The following is a 16,420-nucleotide window of genomic DNA, read 5'->3' as shown; positions in this document are numbered from 1 at the left end:
ACTCAGAGAGACTTACAAACAAACAAAAACCCCAAAAAATCATTTCAAGCCCCTGCCATTCCACACCTCTCTTGCACCAGCTCTGCACAATTTCCCTGTGCTCCCCACCCTCTCGCCATGTAGGTTCTATCAATGTCCAGCCATCCTCAAAGCTACCTTCTATTAAAGTCTGTTCAGCCCTTGCACACAAGTGCAGCAGCCACCAGCCCTGAAGATACAAACAGAAGCATCATAATATGGTGCCTCCAATACCCATTACTCTGAGCTGGTCCAGGCGGATTTCACAGTCAAGGGCAGCAAAAGCCCCTGAGAGATTGAGCAGAAGTAACACAGTTGCATTCCCCCTGTCCCTCTCACAATAAATCAGGGTGACCAAAGGTGATTCAGTTACAAAGCCTGGTCTAAACACAGATAGTAGTGGATCTGGGATTGGGGAGCCGCCTGAACCCTTATATCCAAGTTCTGAGATCATCTGCAGGAGTATCGTTGGTCATTCCCCGAGTTGGTGAGGCTCACTCGATAACAAGAAATACAGTCTTAGTGTCATCGGCACAGTATTGTGGAATGCTCTGCCAATAGAGATACAGCAGGTACCTTCTGTTTAAACTTGAATGAGTTTTAGATTTTTCTCTGTTTTGTTTTGTGCTGGTTTTAATGCAGATGTTACTTATTTATTGTTCAGCCACTTTGAGTTACTGGGTTTTTTGTTTTTTTTAAAAAAGTGACTAATAAGTTTAATGAATAATAACAACCCAGGAACTCTGTCATCCATGGATGGAGGCAGGACTTGAGCTGGACCCTAAAGTGCAGCTGGTTGAAAGCCTTGCTCTGCGAATCAGGGCAAGTTCCTGGTATTTATAGCCAGAGGTGCCAGTGTGCCACCCAGCTGCAGGGGCAGAACCTGCATTCCTTTCTGCTGTGTCTACATGAGGCTCTCTCCTAGCACAAGTCCTTAGATACTTCACTTGGCAGGGAGTTCCCAACACACCTTTAGTCTGGAGCACATCAAGCTTTAAATGTCCTTAACACAGACAACGACCTTTAAGTAGAACATACAGTCTATTCACTGTGGAAACAGACAGCTGTGCCCCATCCTAAAGCTTCCAAACAAAGGAAGCCCGCTGCCATTCTGTAGAAATTTTCGTCTTAAAAGCCTCCTGGACATGACAAAAGAGATCCAAGCTCTCTCTCTCTCTCTCTCACCCCCCCCGCCCTTTGTGATGGGTTGCTAGGCAACTGCAGCACAAATCCCCTGTGCTCTTCCTGCTCTAAAAGACACCTAAAATTAAGCTAGTGGGGAGGGGGGGCTCTGTTCACAGAGACAAAAATAGACCTGCAGGTCACCTCTTCGGAGCTCCTACCTCTGCAAGTTCACTCGATCACATGCTCTGGCAGCAGCCTCAGCTTTAGAGAAGGCATGACTGCTGCCGCTCACGGCTCTGGGAAGAAATCCACTGAACAGCCTCCTCAAGTCGATGGGGAGAGGGGGAATGACACGTTCCTGGGCTGCATGCACACCGCTGTATGGTCATCTATAAATACCCAAGTGCAGACAGTCTGAGCACTAAAATAGCTGGCTTTGAACCCAACTGTTTTTGTGGTGGAAGGAAGATGAAAGCATCCCTGGAGGACTGCTCTTGCTCCAGGCACATTGCGTTGGTTGGGGCTCTTCACTCCCCAAAAGGCAGGCTTTGGGCTTTCATTGGAGCAGGAGGAAGGAAGAATGTCTGTCTTTATGCATAGAGGTGAGGAAGGTAAAGAGGAGCACGTGCCTCTGGGGAAAGTCCCAATGCATGGCATGGAAGTTCTAGACCTCTAACCTGGGATTCTCAGCCTGGGTCCCTGTGAGCTTCTGTGAGCCAAACTGAGAGACTGAGCCTGTTCAAGACATCAGGAGGAGATGCCAGTCCCCATCCAGGTTCACACACAAGTTGGCACCGTCATCAGACAGGCTCTGCAGCAGGAAATGCAAAATGGATCCAGCTTTCATGGTGACTAGCTAAGAAGTTGTCCAATCACAGTCAACTGACTCTCAGGAAGCACCCACTGAACTACAATCCCAGATATCCCACCTCTGTAGCAAAGATGCCACCCATGTTTCAGGTGTGGGCAGGGACAAAGAAAGGCTAACCAGCACCTAGTTCGGGGTGGGGGGAGAGGGCAAACCACCCCGTGGCCCATGTGCAGTGCCGCTATGTACCGCACATGCATGGCACTGTACGTACAGCGCACACGCATGCGGCGTACGTAGCGGCACCGCGCATGCGCTGCGGGGCGGTTTGCCAACGGAGCTGCTCGAGCACCATACAGACGCCGATGGCATCCCTCCTTCGCCACTGCAACCGCGCAAGGAGGATCCTCCGCGCATGGCTGCGGCGGCGCGATGGCTCGTGCCACCACACCCAGGGGTGAGCCCCCCGTGGAGTGCCTTCTTGTCACCCCCCTTAGAGATGGCACCCAGGAGGACTGCCCCCTGCCCCCCTTCCTCCACTACTGGGTGTGGGCAACTTCAGGCTGAACCTAGGAGCCAGCCAGAGGGATGTGGGGCAGAAAAGGCCTAAAATGTTCCTGTTTGGAGGAAGGACCAGGGAGCAGGTGTGACATGTAATTGATAAGGATACGTCAATTAATGGTGCATCATGGGCATGATTCATAGAAAGATATAACATTTTAGAAATCAGTAGTTCAGGTAGGGGTTGCAGTTGTTCACTCACAAAAATACCTGCCCCGAAGTTAGTACTTCTGGCTTTGGCAGCAAACTAATCAACAGTTCCATGTAAAGATGCAAAGGATTCTGCTAAGCCTCACCATGTCCTTTGGAGCTGGCGTTAACTCAGATTGCCTGTCTTACCTGGATTGATCACTGGCATGATGACGTCCCCATTCCTCTCCTTCGTTTCCAAACGTTCCAGCTTCTGCTCTTCGTAGCGCCTTCTCCCTTCCTCCTCCTGCGCCTTCTCTGCAAACTGAGAAGAAACAGAAGGGCCACCTGGTCATCCAAGTCAGAGGGGAAGGAACAAGGACTGCTGCCCGACTGGCCACACCACCACCATTGCTTCATGTGCCACTGGAGGCAAGAAAATGTCCCCTTGGGCCACCACGGAGAAAGGAAGTTGCCGGAGTGTTTTTCTATACAGCTGTTTAAGAGGACACACACTGCCCCTTTGAAGGTATGGCAAGAGAGGACTTCCCTCTGAGGTAATGGGAGTGGACAGGAGCAACGTGGGCCAAGTGTTAAATCTGATATGTCACAATATGTTGGAGCAAAGGAGGGAGTTAGAAAAAGTTTGTTCAAAGGAAGTCTGGGGGGAGAAGAGGGCATCTTTCTAGGAGCGTCTCAGCTACAGTGTGAATCAAGACAACAAAACCAGATTATACAACACAAGACAGTACATGATTAAGCAAGTGGATGTAAACATGGAAATGGGCATTGCTTATTTTGTTTGCAGAATCTGGACTAATGCCTGACTCATATAGAGCTCCACCATCACCCTTGGAACATCCCCTTACCTGAATAGGAGGGACTTCCAATACTTTGTTCACGTTGTTAAGAGAGAGGGGCACGTACCACAGAGTTGCCTTGTTGGTCACCCGCTTGGCACCTTTTAAAGGAGGGAAAAATATCTGTAAATGAACAGACCATGGAAAACTGCAAAATATGGAATAATAACTGAGTCATCAAAGCATCTGGCCTGAAGAAATGAGAAAGCAAAACAAAGCAAGTGATATCAGCTAGTGTAACTACTGGCAAGGGGACCTTTGCTGCCATGGCGCTCAAACTCTGGCAATATCTTTGTCTGATCGGTGCCATTGTTAATTAACTTGCAATGCGAGTATGATTGCATTGCATCAGCTATTGCTGTTGTGAGTTATCACTGTACATATCTGATGTAACATTCATAATTTGAGTTCTCCCAACAATTATTTTCTGCATTTCAGTGTTATTTGACAGCACTACCTACATTCCCAACCCCATGCCCCACTTATGTCATAACACATATGTTAGCCTCTATGGTGCTACACCTATAAGGCTCTTTGCAATTGGTGCACTGGCTCAGGCGGAGGCAGGGATGGCCACCAGGGATGGGTGGTTTTAGAAGCGGATTGGACAAACTAATGGAGGCGGAGGAGGCCACTAGCCATTATGGCTATGCTCTACCTCCACTAACAGAGGCAGTCATGCTTCCAGAATACCAGTTACTGAAAACTGCAGGAGGGAAAGTGTTGTGCTCAGGTCCTGCTTGAGGGTTTCTGGTTGGGGCATCTGGTTGGCCACTGTGGGAAGAGGATGCTGGGCCAGTTGGGCCACTGGCCTAATCCAGCAGGCTGGTCTTATGTTCCAAAAGGAGGGGAACTGATATTCCAGGCTCCTCCCTGAATGTTCAGCTTTAATTTTTGAATAAGTCCCTTTTACATTTGCAGCAATAAGGAAAAGTGTGCCGGCAGTACGCTTCCAAAAAAAGTGACCATTACCTAAGTTTGACCCTATGGAGCTATATGTTATGGCTGTTCAGTTCATGCCACACACACACACACACACACACACACACACACACACACACACACTGATTTCTGACTATGGGCCTAAATTTTCAGGGGGGAGAGTCTGTGCAGATTTTGATCTGGTACAAACAAGTACATTGCTTTCAAAACTGGCCCGACTGCTTGAAAAAATATCACGCCTCTTTTCATCCAAAGATCAGAGGGACAATGCTCCCAGTACTCTGGAGGAGGCGTTTCACTGCAGCATCTCCCCCTCCCTGTTACAAAAGGAAAACAGAATTTGTGCAGAAAGTAGGGCTAATTTGCAATACTTCGGCTCTCTGCACAGCTTTTCACTGTGATGTGACAACCTTCTCTTGGGAATAAGATTTACTGCTTAAACCCAACAACAACAAAACAACCTGACAGGCTGGATTCCACAGCAGCAACCCTATGCCCCCCCCCCCAAGGCTCCCACACTCCTCCCCAAACAACACAGAATGGCAATCTGCACATTTTCCTGGTAAAACTCTGATCAAAAGAGCGCCAATTCCCAAGGCTGCTGCTTTCAGAAGCTTCTGTGGCTGCAGTCCGCCTGTACCAGAGCTGTTCCCTCCTAATTGCATCTAACAGAAATTAGCATCTAGACATTGGGGATAAGTCAAATGAGCAGCACTGGCAGCTTAGCTTGGTTGAGCTGGATGGGCTGTGCCTGCTGGGAGCCGGTAAGCCCAGAGGGGGACCGGGGCACTTCAGACACCGCCGGCTGTCGCTAAATGGCAACTTGAAATGGGGAAACAAAGGACAAGCAAAAGAATCCTTGGCATGACCTCCCTAACCCTTCAAAATATAGGGGCAGGGAACATACCACCCTCCAGCTTTTGCAGGACTCCATAATCCCTGAGCACTGACCATGCTGGCTGATGTTCACCAATATATGGAGCTGCTCATTTTCCACCCCTTGGCTGAGCCCCAATTTGACAATCTTTCCTATAAAACAAGAACACTGAACAGAGGTTTTAGTAGCCTGACACAGGGTCACATAAGCACACGTTTGGAATTCAAGTGCCACTTTGACCCGCCTATCCATTTTCAAGGTGCAATGCACCGCAATGAGGCATCTCCTGCAAACATTGCAGCCCCATTCGCACCGTACATTCAAAGCACTTTGGTGCCACTTGAAACAGTCATGGCTTTCCCCAAGAATGCTGGGAGCTGCTGTTTCTTAAGCTAAGCTAAGCTGATCCCGGGGAAGATGTTGGTGCAAGCAGCCTCCCAACTCTGTCCCTGCTCTGGGCAGTATCAAAGTCAGCACACTCCCAGGCCTGACGGCTCCCTTGTTCCTCTGGATAGCGTTTTTTTTCCACAAACCTCACTGCAAAAAAATCTCCTTGTGCAGTGGAACCGGTGAAAGGGTTGGTTTAAATCTTAATTGCAATTTGGAGGAGATGAAAGGTAGCCAAAGCGTTTCATTCCACGAGTCCAATTTTATTAAGGGCCTCTCCCATCAAAGCTGTCCAATTGGCCACAGTCATGCAGGCCCTCTGAACTGTGATCGTCTGTGGGAAGAAAAGGTTCTCCCTAGTTCTCCTCCGTCCAGCAATATGTGCAGATTAATATTTAGAAGCAGCCTCAAGGATTTGGGGAGGTTATAAAAAGGAAGTCACAGGCAGGGACTCGCTTGGTGCCACTCCTCGCAGTGGCCCCCAGTTAATCAGTGGTGTCTATCACCGAGTGGGATGAACTTTTGGCTCCCGGTTTGATCTGCATATTCTCTTTCAAGGCACGGTAACCATGGAAACACATTTTCATCTTCCCACACGTCGGCCAAGAGCATGGGGATAGACATCTAGTTTCTCTGCACCTGCTTTGTTTTTACAAAACCCAGCGTTTGCACTGACAAAGTCTCAACATCCCAGTTGGTCAAAACCATATTCTCTTGGCAGGAAGATATTCCAAGAGAAGCTTGAGCCAGGGCCAAATATTGGGAGGAGGGGATTAGGGGAGATGGGAAGAGGGTTGCCAAGAGAGCTATCTTTTGTAATGCCATACATGGGGAATCTCTTGCCAGACTGGGTATCTGGGGAAGGAGCTGAAATGCTGAGGGCCATTTTGGGCATTCCTGTCTCCTGAGTAGGCCCCCGACTCTTGAATCTGGCACACGTTCTTCAAACATTTGTGCTTCAATGTTGAGCCGAGTCTTACTATAAGTAGCCAAAAGTCATGCCATGACGATATAAACATAAAACACCTACAGTGGTGCCCCGCAAGACGAACGCCTCGCAAGACGGAAAACCTGCTAGACGAAAGGGTTTTCCGTTTTGGAGGCGCTTCGCAAAACGAATTTCCCTATGGGCTTGCTTCGCAAGACGAAAATGTCTTGCGAGTTCCTGCAGGGTTTCCCCCCCCCTTTTCCTAAGCCCTAAGCTGCTTATCAGCTGATCCGCTAAAAGCCACTAAACCGCTAATAGCGCTAATCCACTAAGCTGTCAATGGGCTTGCTTCGCAAGACGAAAAAACCGCTATACAAAGAGCCTCACGGAACGGATTAATTTCGTCTTGCGAGGCACCACTGTATGTTTGAATCACGGGGGGCGGGGGGAATCCTCGGTTCAATAAAGCAGGAATAAACCCTAAGAAGGGTTTAAAATATGCATTTAGTTTAAAACCTTTCTTAACATTTAGGAACTTTTTTTTTCACATTTTAAAAACTTTTCTTGTTTTATTGCGCTTGTAGTGAAGGGTGGGTGAGAAATCAAATAAATAAATAGACCAAAAGGCCAAGAAAACCAGAAATTTGCAGATTTGCTGCAGACAGTTTCCATCTCGTGAGCAATGAAGTATGTGTTCGACTGCACATCCGCCGGTAATGTCACTTCGGCCAGGCCTGGAGGGAAGGAAAGTTTTGGAATGTAGCAGCTGGGAAGCAGCCACTTCCAAAGACGTTGGATTTGTGAGCCAAGGAGTGAGGCATCAAGCAAGAGGCAGGGTGAGCATTATATCACTTCTTTTTTCCTCCAAAGAGCTCAAGGTAGTACACATGGTTCCTCCCTCCTCATTTAATTGCCGCAACAACCCTGGAGGGAGTTTAGGCTGAGAGGCAGTGATTTGCCCAAGAGCACCTACCAAGTTTCATGGCTGAGAGAGGGGATTTGAACCCTGGTCTCCCAGGTCCTAGCCCAACATTTTTATTCACTTTGCATGAGATTGGCTTTGAGATATTATGGTGGGGGGGTTTAGAAATTTTGGCAAGATGAGAGAAGGGCCTACTCCAAATACAAATTAATAGGATACAACCACAGTATATTGTAATATAGTCTATACCAGTGTTTCCCAACCAGGGGCCCCAGGATATTCCAAGGGGGCCACAGGAGAAAATAGCATAATTGAAGGACCACAACACAAGGCTAGGGGACCACAGAGGGAAGTGAGAAGTGAAAGGAGGAAAGCTTTTGTTTTTAAAAAAATCCTGATTGACTGGCTATCCGCTTGGCCAATCACAACTGGGTAAGCGGGTGGCCTACCAGGGCCTCGGCTCTGCAAGGCGATGTGAAATCCACCCCAGCGCCTAGCCAAGTGGGGTTGTCTGGTGCTGCTGGCTTGCATCTAGTAAATAAGTGTCAACTCAGAAGAAAGCCACACTGAGCTCAGTAGGCTTTACTCCCAGGTAAAGTATGGGGAGCTATAATGTTTTATCTAGGCAGCCAGGGTTCCTACGGATGAAAAGATATTTTTGCAGCAGGTCAGGGAGGACCACTTGTTTTTAAAATTCTCCCATATATACAGAACTCCCTGTGCACCTTTTAGACTGTATCTGTAGGTTTTCCCCGTCTGTGTCAAATAACTGAGGTCAAATAAGTGTTGTTTAATTTTTATAATACATGGAAGATGGATCTTCCTCGGGAGGTTCTGGACTCTCCTTCCTTGAAGGTTTCTAAGCAGAGGTTGGGTGACCATCTATCATAGATGCTTTAGCTAAGTTTCCTACATTGCAGAGGGTTGCACTAGAAAGAGGGTGAGCTCCTGCTGCTCTGTCCCAGCTCCTGCCAACCTAGCAGTTCAAAAGCACGCCAATGCAAGTAGATAAATAGGTACCCCTGCAGCAGGAAGGTAAACGGTGTTTCCGTGCATTCTGGTTTCCATCACAGTGTTCCATTGCACCAGAAGTGGTTTAGTCAACTGGCCACATCACCTGGAAAGCTGAGATGAGCACTGCAACCCCATACAGTGGTGCCTCGCAAGACGAAATTAATTCGTTCCGCAAATTTTTCCTTCTTGCGAGTTTTTCGTCTTGCGAAGCACGGTTTCCCATAGGAATGCATTGAAAATCAATTAATGCGTTCCTAGGGAGACCGCCTTCAGACCAGGTCCGGGGACAGTCTTTCCCCGGACCTCTTCTGAAGGCTGGTGGGGGGGGGGAGGACTTTTCTCCCCACCGCCAGGCTTCAGAACAGCCTTCTGAAGGCTGGCGGTGGGAAGAAAAGCCCTTCTCCCGCCGCCAGCCTTCAGAAGAGTTCCTGCAGGGCTGCCTAGGCTGCGAATAGCAGCCTGCTGCCGGGTGCGAGGGACGCTCTGAAGCAGAGCGCCCCTCGCCCGGGGCAGACATCTGCAGCTTGGGGAGCCCTGCCGGACTTCCCCACAGGGCTCTCCAAGCTGCGGATAGCAGCCTGCTGCCCCGCACGAGGGGCGCTCTTAAGCAGAGCGCCCCTCGGGCGGGGCAGACATCTGCAGCTTGGGGAGCCCTGACTTCCCCACAGGGCTCTCCAAGCTGCGGATAGCAGCCTGCTGCCCCGCACGAGGGGCGCTCTTAAGCAGAGCACCCCTCGGGCGGGGCAGACATCTGCAGCTTGGGGAGCCCTGCCGGACTTCCCCACAGGGCTCTCCAAGCTGCGGATAGCAGCCTGCTGCCCCGCACGAGGGGCGCTCTTAAGCAGAGCACCCCTCGGGCGGGGCAGACATCTGCAGCTTGGGGAGCCCTGCCGGACTTCCCCACAGGGCTCTCCAAGCTGCGGATAGCAGCCTGCTGCCCCGCACGAGGGGCGCTCTTAAGCAGAGCGCCCCTCGGGCGGGGCAGACATCTGCAGCTTGGGGAGCCCTGCCGGACTTCCCCACAGGGCTCTCCAAGCTGCGGATAGCAGCCTGCTGCCCCGCACGAGGGGCACTCTTAAGCAGAGCGCCCCTCGGGCGGGGCAGACATCTGCAGCTTGGGGAGCCCTGCCGGACTTCCCCACAGGGCTCTCCAAGCTGCGGATAACAGCCTGCTGCCCCGCACGAGGGGCACTCTTAAGCAGAGCGCCCCTCGGGCGGGGCAGACATCTGCAGCTTGGGGAGCCCTGACTTCCCTACAGGGCTCTCCAAGCTGCGGATAGCAGCCTGCTGCCCCGCACGAGGGGCGCTCTTAAGCAGAGCGCCCCTCGGGCGGGGCAGACATCTGCAGCTTGGGGAGCCCTGCCGGACTTCCCCACAGGGCTCTCCAAGCTGCGGATAGCAGCCTGCTGCCCCGCACGAGGGGCACTCTTAAGCAGAGCGCCCCTCGGGCGGGGCAGACATCTGCAGCTTGGGGAGCCCTACCGGACTTCCCCGCAGGGCTCTCCAAGCTGCGGATAGCAGCCTGCTGCCCCGCACGAGGGACGCTCTTAAGCAGAGCGCCCCTCGGGCGGGGCAGACATCTGCAGCTTGGGGAGCCCTGCCGGACTTCCCCACAGGGCTCTCCAAGCTGCGGATAGCAGCCTGCTGCCTCGCACGAGGGGCACTCTTAAGCAGAGCGCCCCTCGGGCGGGGCAGACATCTGCAGCTTGGGGAGCCCTACCGGACTTCCCCGCAGGGCTCTCCAAGCTGCGGATAGCAGCCTGCTGCCCCGCACGAGGGGCGCTCTTAAGCAGAGCGCCCCTCGCGCGCGGTAGACATTCACAGCTTGGGGAGCCCTGCGGGGAACTCTTCTGAAGGCTGGAGGCGGGAGAAGGGCTTTTCTTCCCACCACCAGCCTTCAGAACAGCCTTCTGAATGTTGGCGGTGGGGAGGAAAAACCCTCCTCCCACCGCAAGCCCCGGGAAGAGAGGAGAAGCTGCGCGCCTTCTCCTCTGTTCCCGGACCTCCCACCGCAAGCCTTCAGGACAGGTCCGGGAACAGAGGGGAAGGCGCGCAGCTTCTCCTCTCTTCCCGGGGCTTGCGGTGGGAGGAGTGTTCCCCGCTGTCCCCGGAGATTTCCCTATGGGCTTTCGTTTTGCGAAGCAAGCCCATAGGGAAATTCGTCTTGCGAAGCCGCTAAAAAATCGGAAAACCCTTTCGTCTTGCGGGTTTTTCGTTTAGCGAGGCATTCGTCTTGCGTGGCACCACTGTAGTTGCTTTTGACTGGACTTAACTGTCCAGGGGTCCTTTACCTTTAACTAGAAAGATGATCCCTAGGGTCCCTTCCAACTCCATGATTTTTCCAGCTCTATGTTTTTCTGCTTCAACAATATTTCATTCCTATCATTTTATGTAATTGTATTTTGTATAAATTATAAAAATTATAAATAAAACATGTTCTAATTACAAACAAAACATTAAAATAGCTACCTTTCTACCAGTAGGGAGCGGGGCATGGGCATGGGCATGGGCATAGCCAGGATTTTCATTAGGGGGCAGGCTTTTGATAGGGGAGGGAAACCTCAGATTTGTATTGATTTTTACTTATGGGGGATAGCTGCCCCCCTGCCCTCCCTTGGCTAAGCCCATGGGGGTGCCACAGGAAGGGGAAAGGTTGGGAAACACTAGTCTATCAAACAAATGAAAGTTCTTCATCTCGTATACAACTTAATGTATCAAAGTCAGTGCATTCTGTCTCTTGTATCCTGGTGGATTGCTTTATTCTGTGTTGTTATTCAATCATCATAATTGCTTCACAAATCATAATAAAAAGCTTCAGCCCTGGATAAATCAAAATATTGTGAATCCATCGAGACCAACCTCCTCCTACTGCAAAACAAAATGCATCCATCAATTCCTAAAATAACATGGGCGTCATTTCCCTTCCTTACTTCTCGGGTAATTAGTTAATTTAGCCACCGCAACGAATCCCCGTACTTTATCATGCTACTTTTTAATGGATGGGATTGGACGTTATCTTCACCTTTTTCACATCGAAAATTCCTGCTGCGGCTAACAGGTAAGAAATTAATTCTTTATGTTCAAATCCAGTTTTGAGGGTGAAGTATAACTGCCGGCTGTGCATGGTTAAACAGGCACTTTGAGAGAAATTTCTTTCATTAAAAAGAATGATAGACACAGCAATTGCCCTCCCCCCCCAAGAAAAATCTTGGGAAATGAAAGATTGAAGAAAGCGAAGAAGTTAAGCGCCATCACGTGATTTAACCCTTGTTCAGCAGGTGACCACAAAAGGTGCTGGGGTTCTGCTTACCTGTGAGAATGTTTTCTGACTCCACATGCACTTGGACTTCTACAGAGTGCTTGGATGTGTAGGTGATCTCAGCACTGACATGAGCCACTTCTCCAATGCACATGGGAGAAAGGAAGTCTGTGCGCTCCACACGGGCCAGGGCAGCCACGCATCGTTCCTGAGAGGGGCAGGTGAAGATACTGTTAGTGAGTGAGCAAAACATCACAGGCAGGCGGAGTAAAAGGAAAACAACACACACCACTGGGAGCAAAGGAGGAAAAGAACCCAAAACGGAAGATGGGTGGAAAAAACATGAGGCTGCTCTACAGACCCGCTACCCAGTTCTACCCACTTTGCAAGAGGCGAGGGAGTCAGAGGTCTGGGTCCATTAGCATCACAGAATGCTTTCAACTGTGTACTTATGCAATAAGCTCTTTGGTAGACTGGCATCCCATCTCCAACTTTGGTGGAGTCCCCCACTCTTTATTCCCCTCTAATTATCTATCACTGCCACCTACTGGCCAGTCATAGATTACATTTGGGGTTTTTCAAAAAGGAAGAAATTGATAAAATAGGGTGACTATCCACGAATTCTGGTCATCCAAGAAGTTTTAAAGGACAGATTTGGAAAGAGAGGAGAGGCAGCCACCACCCTCGGGCTTTTCTCCAGTCATGGTGGCAGAAGGTCAGTGTCCATTTCATAACCTGGATTTGTGGTTTCTGCCCTTGCATAAATAAATACCAGACCTTTTTATTATGGATAGGGCTCAGGTTTGGTAAATTGGTGGGCAGGGGAGGCAAATGTCTTTCCCCCTCAGCTTTATCTCACAACCACACCCCGCCCCCACTAAAGGTGAAGAAGAAGGAGGGGCATAATGGGCGCGGACACTGCTTTTGTTGACCCTGCCCCCCCCCGGCACCGTCACTGGGCTCTGGCAGCAGGTGAGTAAGCAGCACCAGCACGCATGCACAGCCAGCATGGATCCAAAAGTTGGAGGGGAGAGCATCTACGGTGAAAGGTGAAGCCCACATTTCCTCTGGGACATTCCAAGCCTGCTGCCTCGTTCCTGCGTCCCTCCTGTTTGAACAAGGCCAAAATGTTTGGCAGCCCTGCCCCAGGCTTGCTTAGCTCAGAAATAAATTCGTACAGGTGACATGGGACCTAATCCTGCATAGGAGTGCAGGGTCCAGACTTTTTCTTATGCCTGCTTTCTGTCGCCTGATGCATGGCAATGGTTGCACAGCACTTCCCCCACCCCCGGTACTCATGATCATCATTCAAGGTGCCGCAGGACGCCATGGCACATCTGTTGAAAACCACTGGGTTAGGTAGTGGACAAATGTCTCTTGTGATCTTTTCTATTCCATTTCTTTTTTGCTGAAGTTGGAATTTGTATTCCCATGTCATGTATCTTTAAATTTACTTATCTTTTTTACTACTCCCTTGTTATTAAGCTGGAAACTGTTATATGACAGTTTGAAAAATAAAACAAAAGAAGACAGGAACATGATAAACCTTAACATGCAGAGCAGGCACTTCAATCTACAACGGAGGCGCAGGGAGGCAAAAAGGCTTTGCTCCTGCAGCTTTGCCCCATTCCACAATTGCCTGCTACTAATACTGAAGGCATCACTGGGAAGAGGCTCCTCTGTATATCATGGCTGCAAACAGCTTCACTGTTTGAACATGTGCAGAGTACTTACCCCAGACTGAGAGTTGCAGTGCCGAGTGCTGATGATGGCACCTGCCTCCTCAATCATTTTTAATATGGTCCCTCCATGGACATTCCCAGCAATGTTGGCATCATCAGGGCGCATAATCCTACAGAGAGAAAAGAGGATAAAGAGGCAGATAAAGAAGCAGTCAGCTCTAGCTCAGGCTGAAGAGAAAGAACATGTGTCAACAACATAGCACCTTACAGATGATGTTGGACTGCAGTGTTCAAAATTAGCCAGTGGCCAGGTGCATTTTGCACCTGGCTATCAGCCACTTGCGACCAAGTGAAGAAGCTTGGGCACCAGAATAGCGCCTGACATCTCCACCATCTGGTGTGCATGCCTGGGTATCAATGGATCTTCACTGTTTTCACACACTAATACCACATCCTATACAATACTATCAGTTATATTTTATCTGCACAATCAGAATGAATTTCAGGAACCAAAATGTTTTGTCTGTGCAGCCTGAGCAGGAGCAGTGAAAAACATTATAATTAATTGTTTCAGCTTGTCTTCACTTACCCCATCCCACTGCCCTGCTCACAGTTGTGAAGAATATGTTATTAATGATCTGCGTCACCATTAAGAGGTAGGAATAGGCTGTTATTCCAATGGAAGACAAAACAGAGCCAACCTCCATAGGTAACCCAAGTGCGTAGACAGGTTCACAGGTGCAAAGACCAGCAGAGGGCATCTGCTACATGGATCAGCAAGCTGCATGAGACATTGCCAGTACTTACTACTCCAGTTTTGAACACAATCTTCCTCTCATTTCTAACCTGGACCACCCTCAAGAGTGACACCCTATAATCCTATAATATCTAATTGTGGATTAACTTCCTGCCAGATTTAGGAGTGGGGGGAAGGATTAGGTCAGGGAAGAACTGGACCAAACAGCTGCTGCTCCCTAATTTGGGTCACCGGTTGAACCATGGAAAGAGAGGAGGCATAGGTATGTTTCCCCAGAGGTGCTCTGGTAGTCCTTGAATTACTGAAATTCTCAAAGAGTAACAGGAAGAAGTAATAGAAAACTGAATGGTTGAAGCTGCATCTTGAAACATGAGATAAGGACAGATTCTGAGCCAGGAACAAAAGACACAGCAGCGGCTGTAGGGAACTGTAGGGCAGAATCCATCTCTTACAGGCCAGTCTATCATGATGGCCCTTGGGTCTCTCCTCGGGTCAGAACTTCTCTCATGTCTGGTGTTGGGCTGAATTCTGGAGCAAAGCATTTTGGGGCAGGACACTTTTAGCAACAACTGTCTGCTTTCAAGGATAGCAGTCTAATATTCTCAATGGCCAAGGTTGGGAGCTGCTGCAAACTGTAAAATTTAATCTCATGATTGAAATGTAAACCATTTTTGCCACAAAACCTTGATGTGAAGTCAGTTACCAAGCCATAGTTTGGAAGCAAATTAATTGCTCATGCTAAACATAATTCATCTGATTCAGACATCATGGTAAAGAACGGTCAGGCCAAACTGGAAATGTACTGTATAAGCAAATCAGCCACACGGTCTGGAAGATCACTGAAGTGATGTTCAAAATGAGCCAAGATGAAGCACACCATTTTCTTCCCAGGAAGAAGTCTCTGAACCAGGAAAAAATCCAGGCAACAGGTTGCCAAGGAGCTTGAAAAGGTGTCAACAACTCCTAGGAATATGAAATATTTTCCCACCTCTGTTGTCCGGCCAGTCACCTTCTATTCTGTAGCTCTTCCTCCTCCCTCAGCCCCAACGATGGGAGAGGAAAACCCTTGCAAAAGTCTTTGCTCCCAAAGCCATTCTCCCTCCCCATTCCACCTGCTGTAATTGCAGCCTAATTGTATTTAGAGCCCCCAATTCACCCTTCCCAACTACCTGTCTTCTTGTATATACAGGCTTTAAGTCAAATCCTTTTCAATCATGGCATAATCCTTGATTCATATTCCTCCTTTTGAAGTCCCAGCCACTCTTGCAAGCCAACTAACTGCTCTTCTTTCTCCTATATCTACTGTCTGGCACTGTGCCTGACTGGGACCTAGAGAAGCAACTGATCACAAAGGAGGGTCAATCCACAGATTTCAACCACACAGCACCTACAAAAAAAGTATGAAGGTTGTCATACCAGATAAGTCGACCTTGCATCCCGAGGAGGAGACAGAGAGAGTCCTCATCTCTGTTAGAAAGCACTCTGAACTGGTATTTTCATGGCATTATCTGCACTAGGCTTGGCACACACATACACACACCCGCCTCTCCCTCAGAGGATTTCCTGCCTTGGTCCCCGACATAGTTGCAGAATGAGTCACCCTAGACACCCTGCGGTCTCATACAAAAGGGAAAGGAAGTAAACCAGCTACATGACTGACAGTGTTCACGTACAGCAGCCTTAACTCAACTTGGTATCCCCCTCCAGATGTTTTGGAGTACAACTCCCATCAGCCCCACCAGAAAAGTGTTTGTAGCCTAAAACATCTGGAGGGGACAAACTTGGGAAAGGCTGCTGTAGAGGTGGTTTTTCTAAAAAACTGCAGCAGTGCTGAGAGATGAACCCATGGGAAAATGCTGCAGGAAGATAAGCAGACCTTTGCCTTCATCAAGCTAGCAGAAGTTCTACTTTGGTCCTCTGCAGGGACAAATTGTTCACATACTTTTTAGCAAGAGGACAAAGAGAAATTCCCACCCACAAGTAAGTAAAAGCTTGAACTCCCCTTACCTTAAATTCTTAAGGATCTACATTCTTCAGGTTGCTTGGCGAGGAAGGGGAGGCTAAAAATATTCTTAAAAATAAAAACCATTGCTGCACCAGCTCTACAATTCTGAGATTCTATGATTAGGAACAGGTACAGCAGAAAGAAGA

The 16,420-nt window shown here is 49.2% G+C and overlaps 1 protein-coding gene across 3 annotated transcripts in view; it reads right to left on the bottom strand.

The window, feature by feature from the left end:
* The window catches only part of ACOT7 (acyl-CoA thioesterase 7), a 65,820-nt gene that overhangs the window by 37,384 nt on the left and 12,016 nt on the right, over positions 1–16,420 (bottom strand). For 2 of the 3 annotated variants that reach the window (XM_081871253.1, XM_081871254.1), the window contains exons 2-5: positions 13,565–13,682; positions 11,882–12,038; positions 3,511–3,602; positions 2,852–2,966 (exon numbers count right to left, since the gene is read on the bottom strand). In XM_081871253.1, the coding sequence (XP_081727379.1) occupies positions 2,852–2,966; positions 3,511–3,602; positions 11,882–12,038; positions 13,565–13,682 (482 nt within the window). Of the gene's footprint in view, positions 1–2,851; positions 2,967–3,510; positions 3,603–11,881; positions 12,039–13,564; positions 13,683–15,685; positions 15,786–16,420 lie in introns of those variants that run through there. The other variant, XM_081871255.1, reaches the window with a different exon arrangement.

This window comes from Podarcis erhardii (genome assembly GCF_964252035.2).
Source record: "Podarcis erhardii genome assembly, chromosome: 7".
Classification (NCBI taxonomy): domain Eukaryota; kingdom Metazoa; phylum Chordata; class Lepidosauria; order Squamata; family Lacertidae; genus Podarcis; species Podarcis erhardii.
Note: the sequence above shows the minus strand (reverse complement) of the source record. Positions and strands in the feature narration are given on the sequence as shown.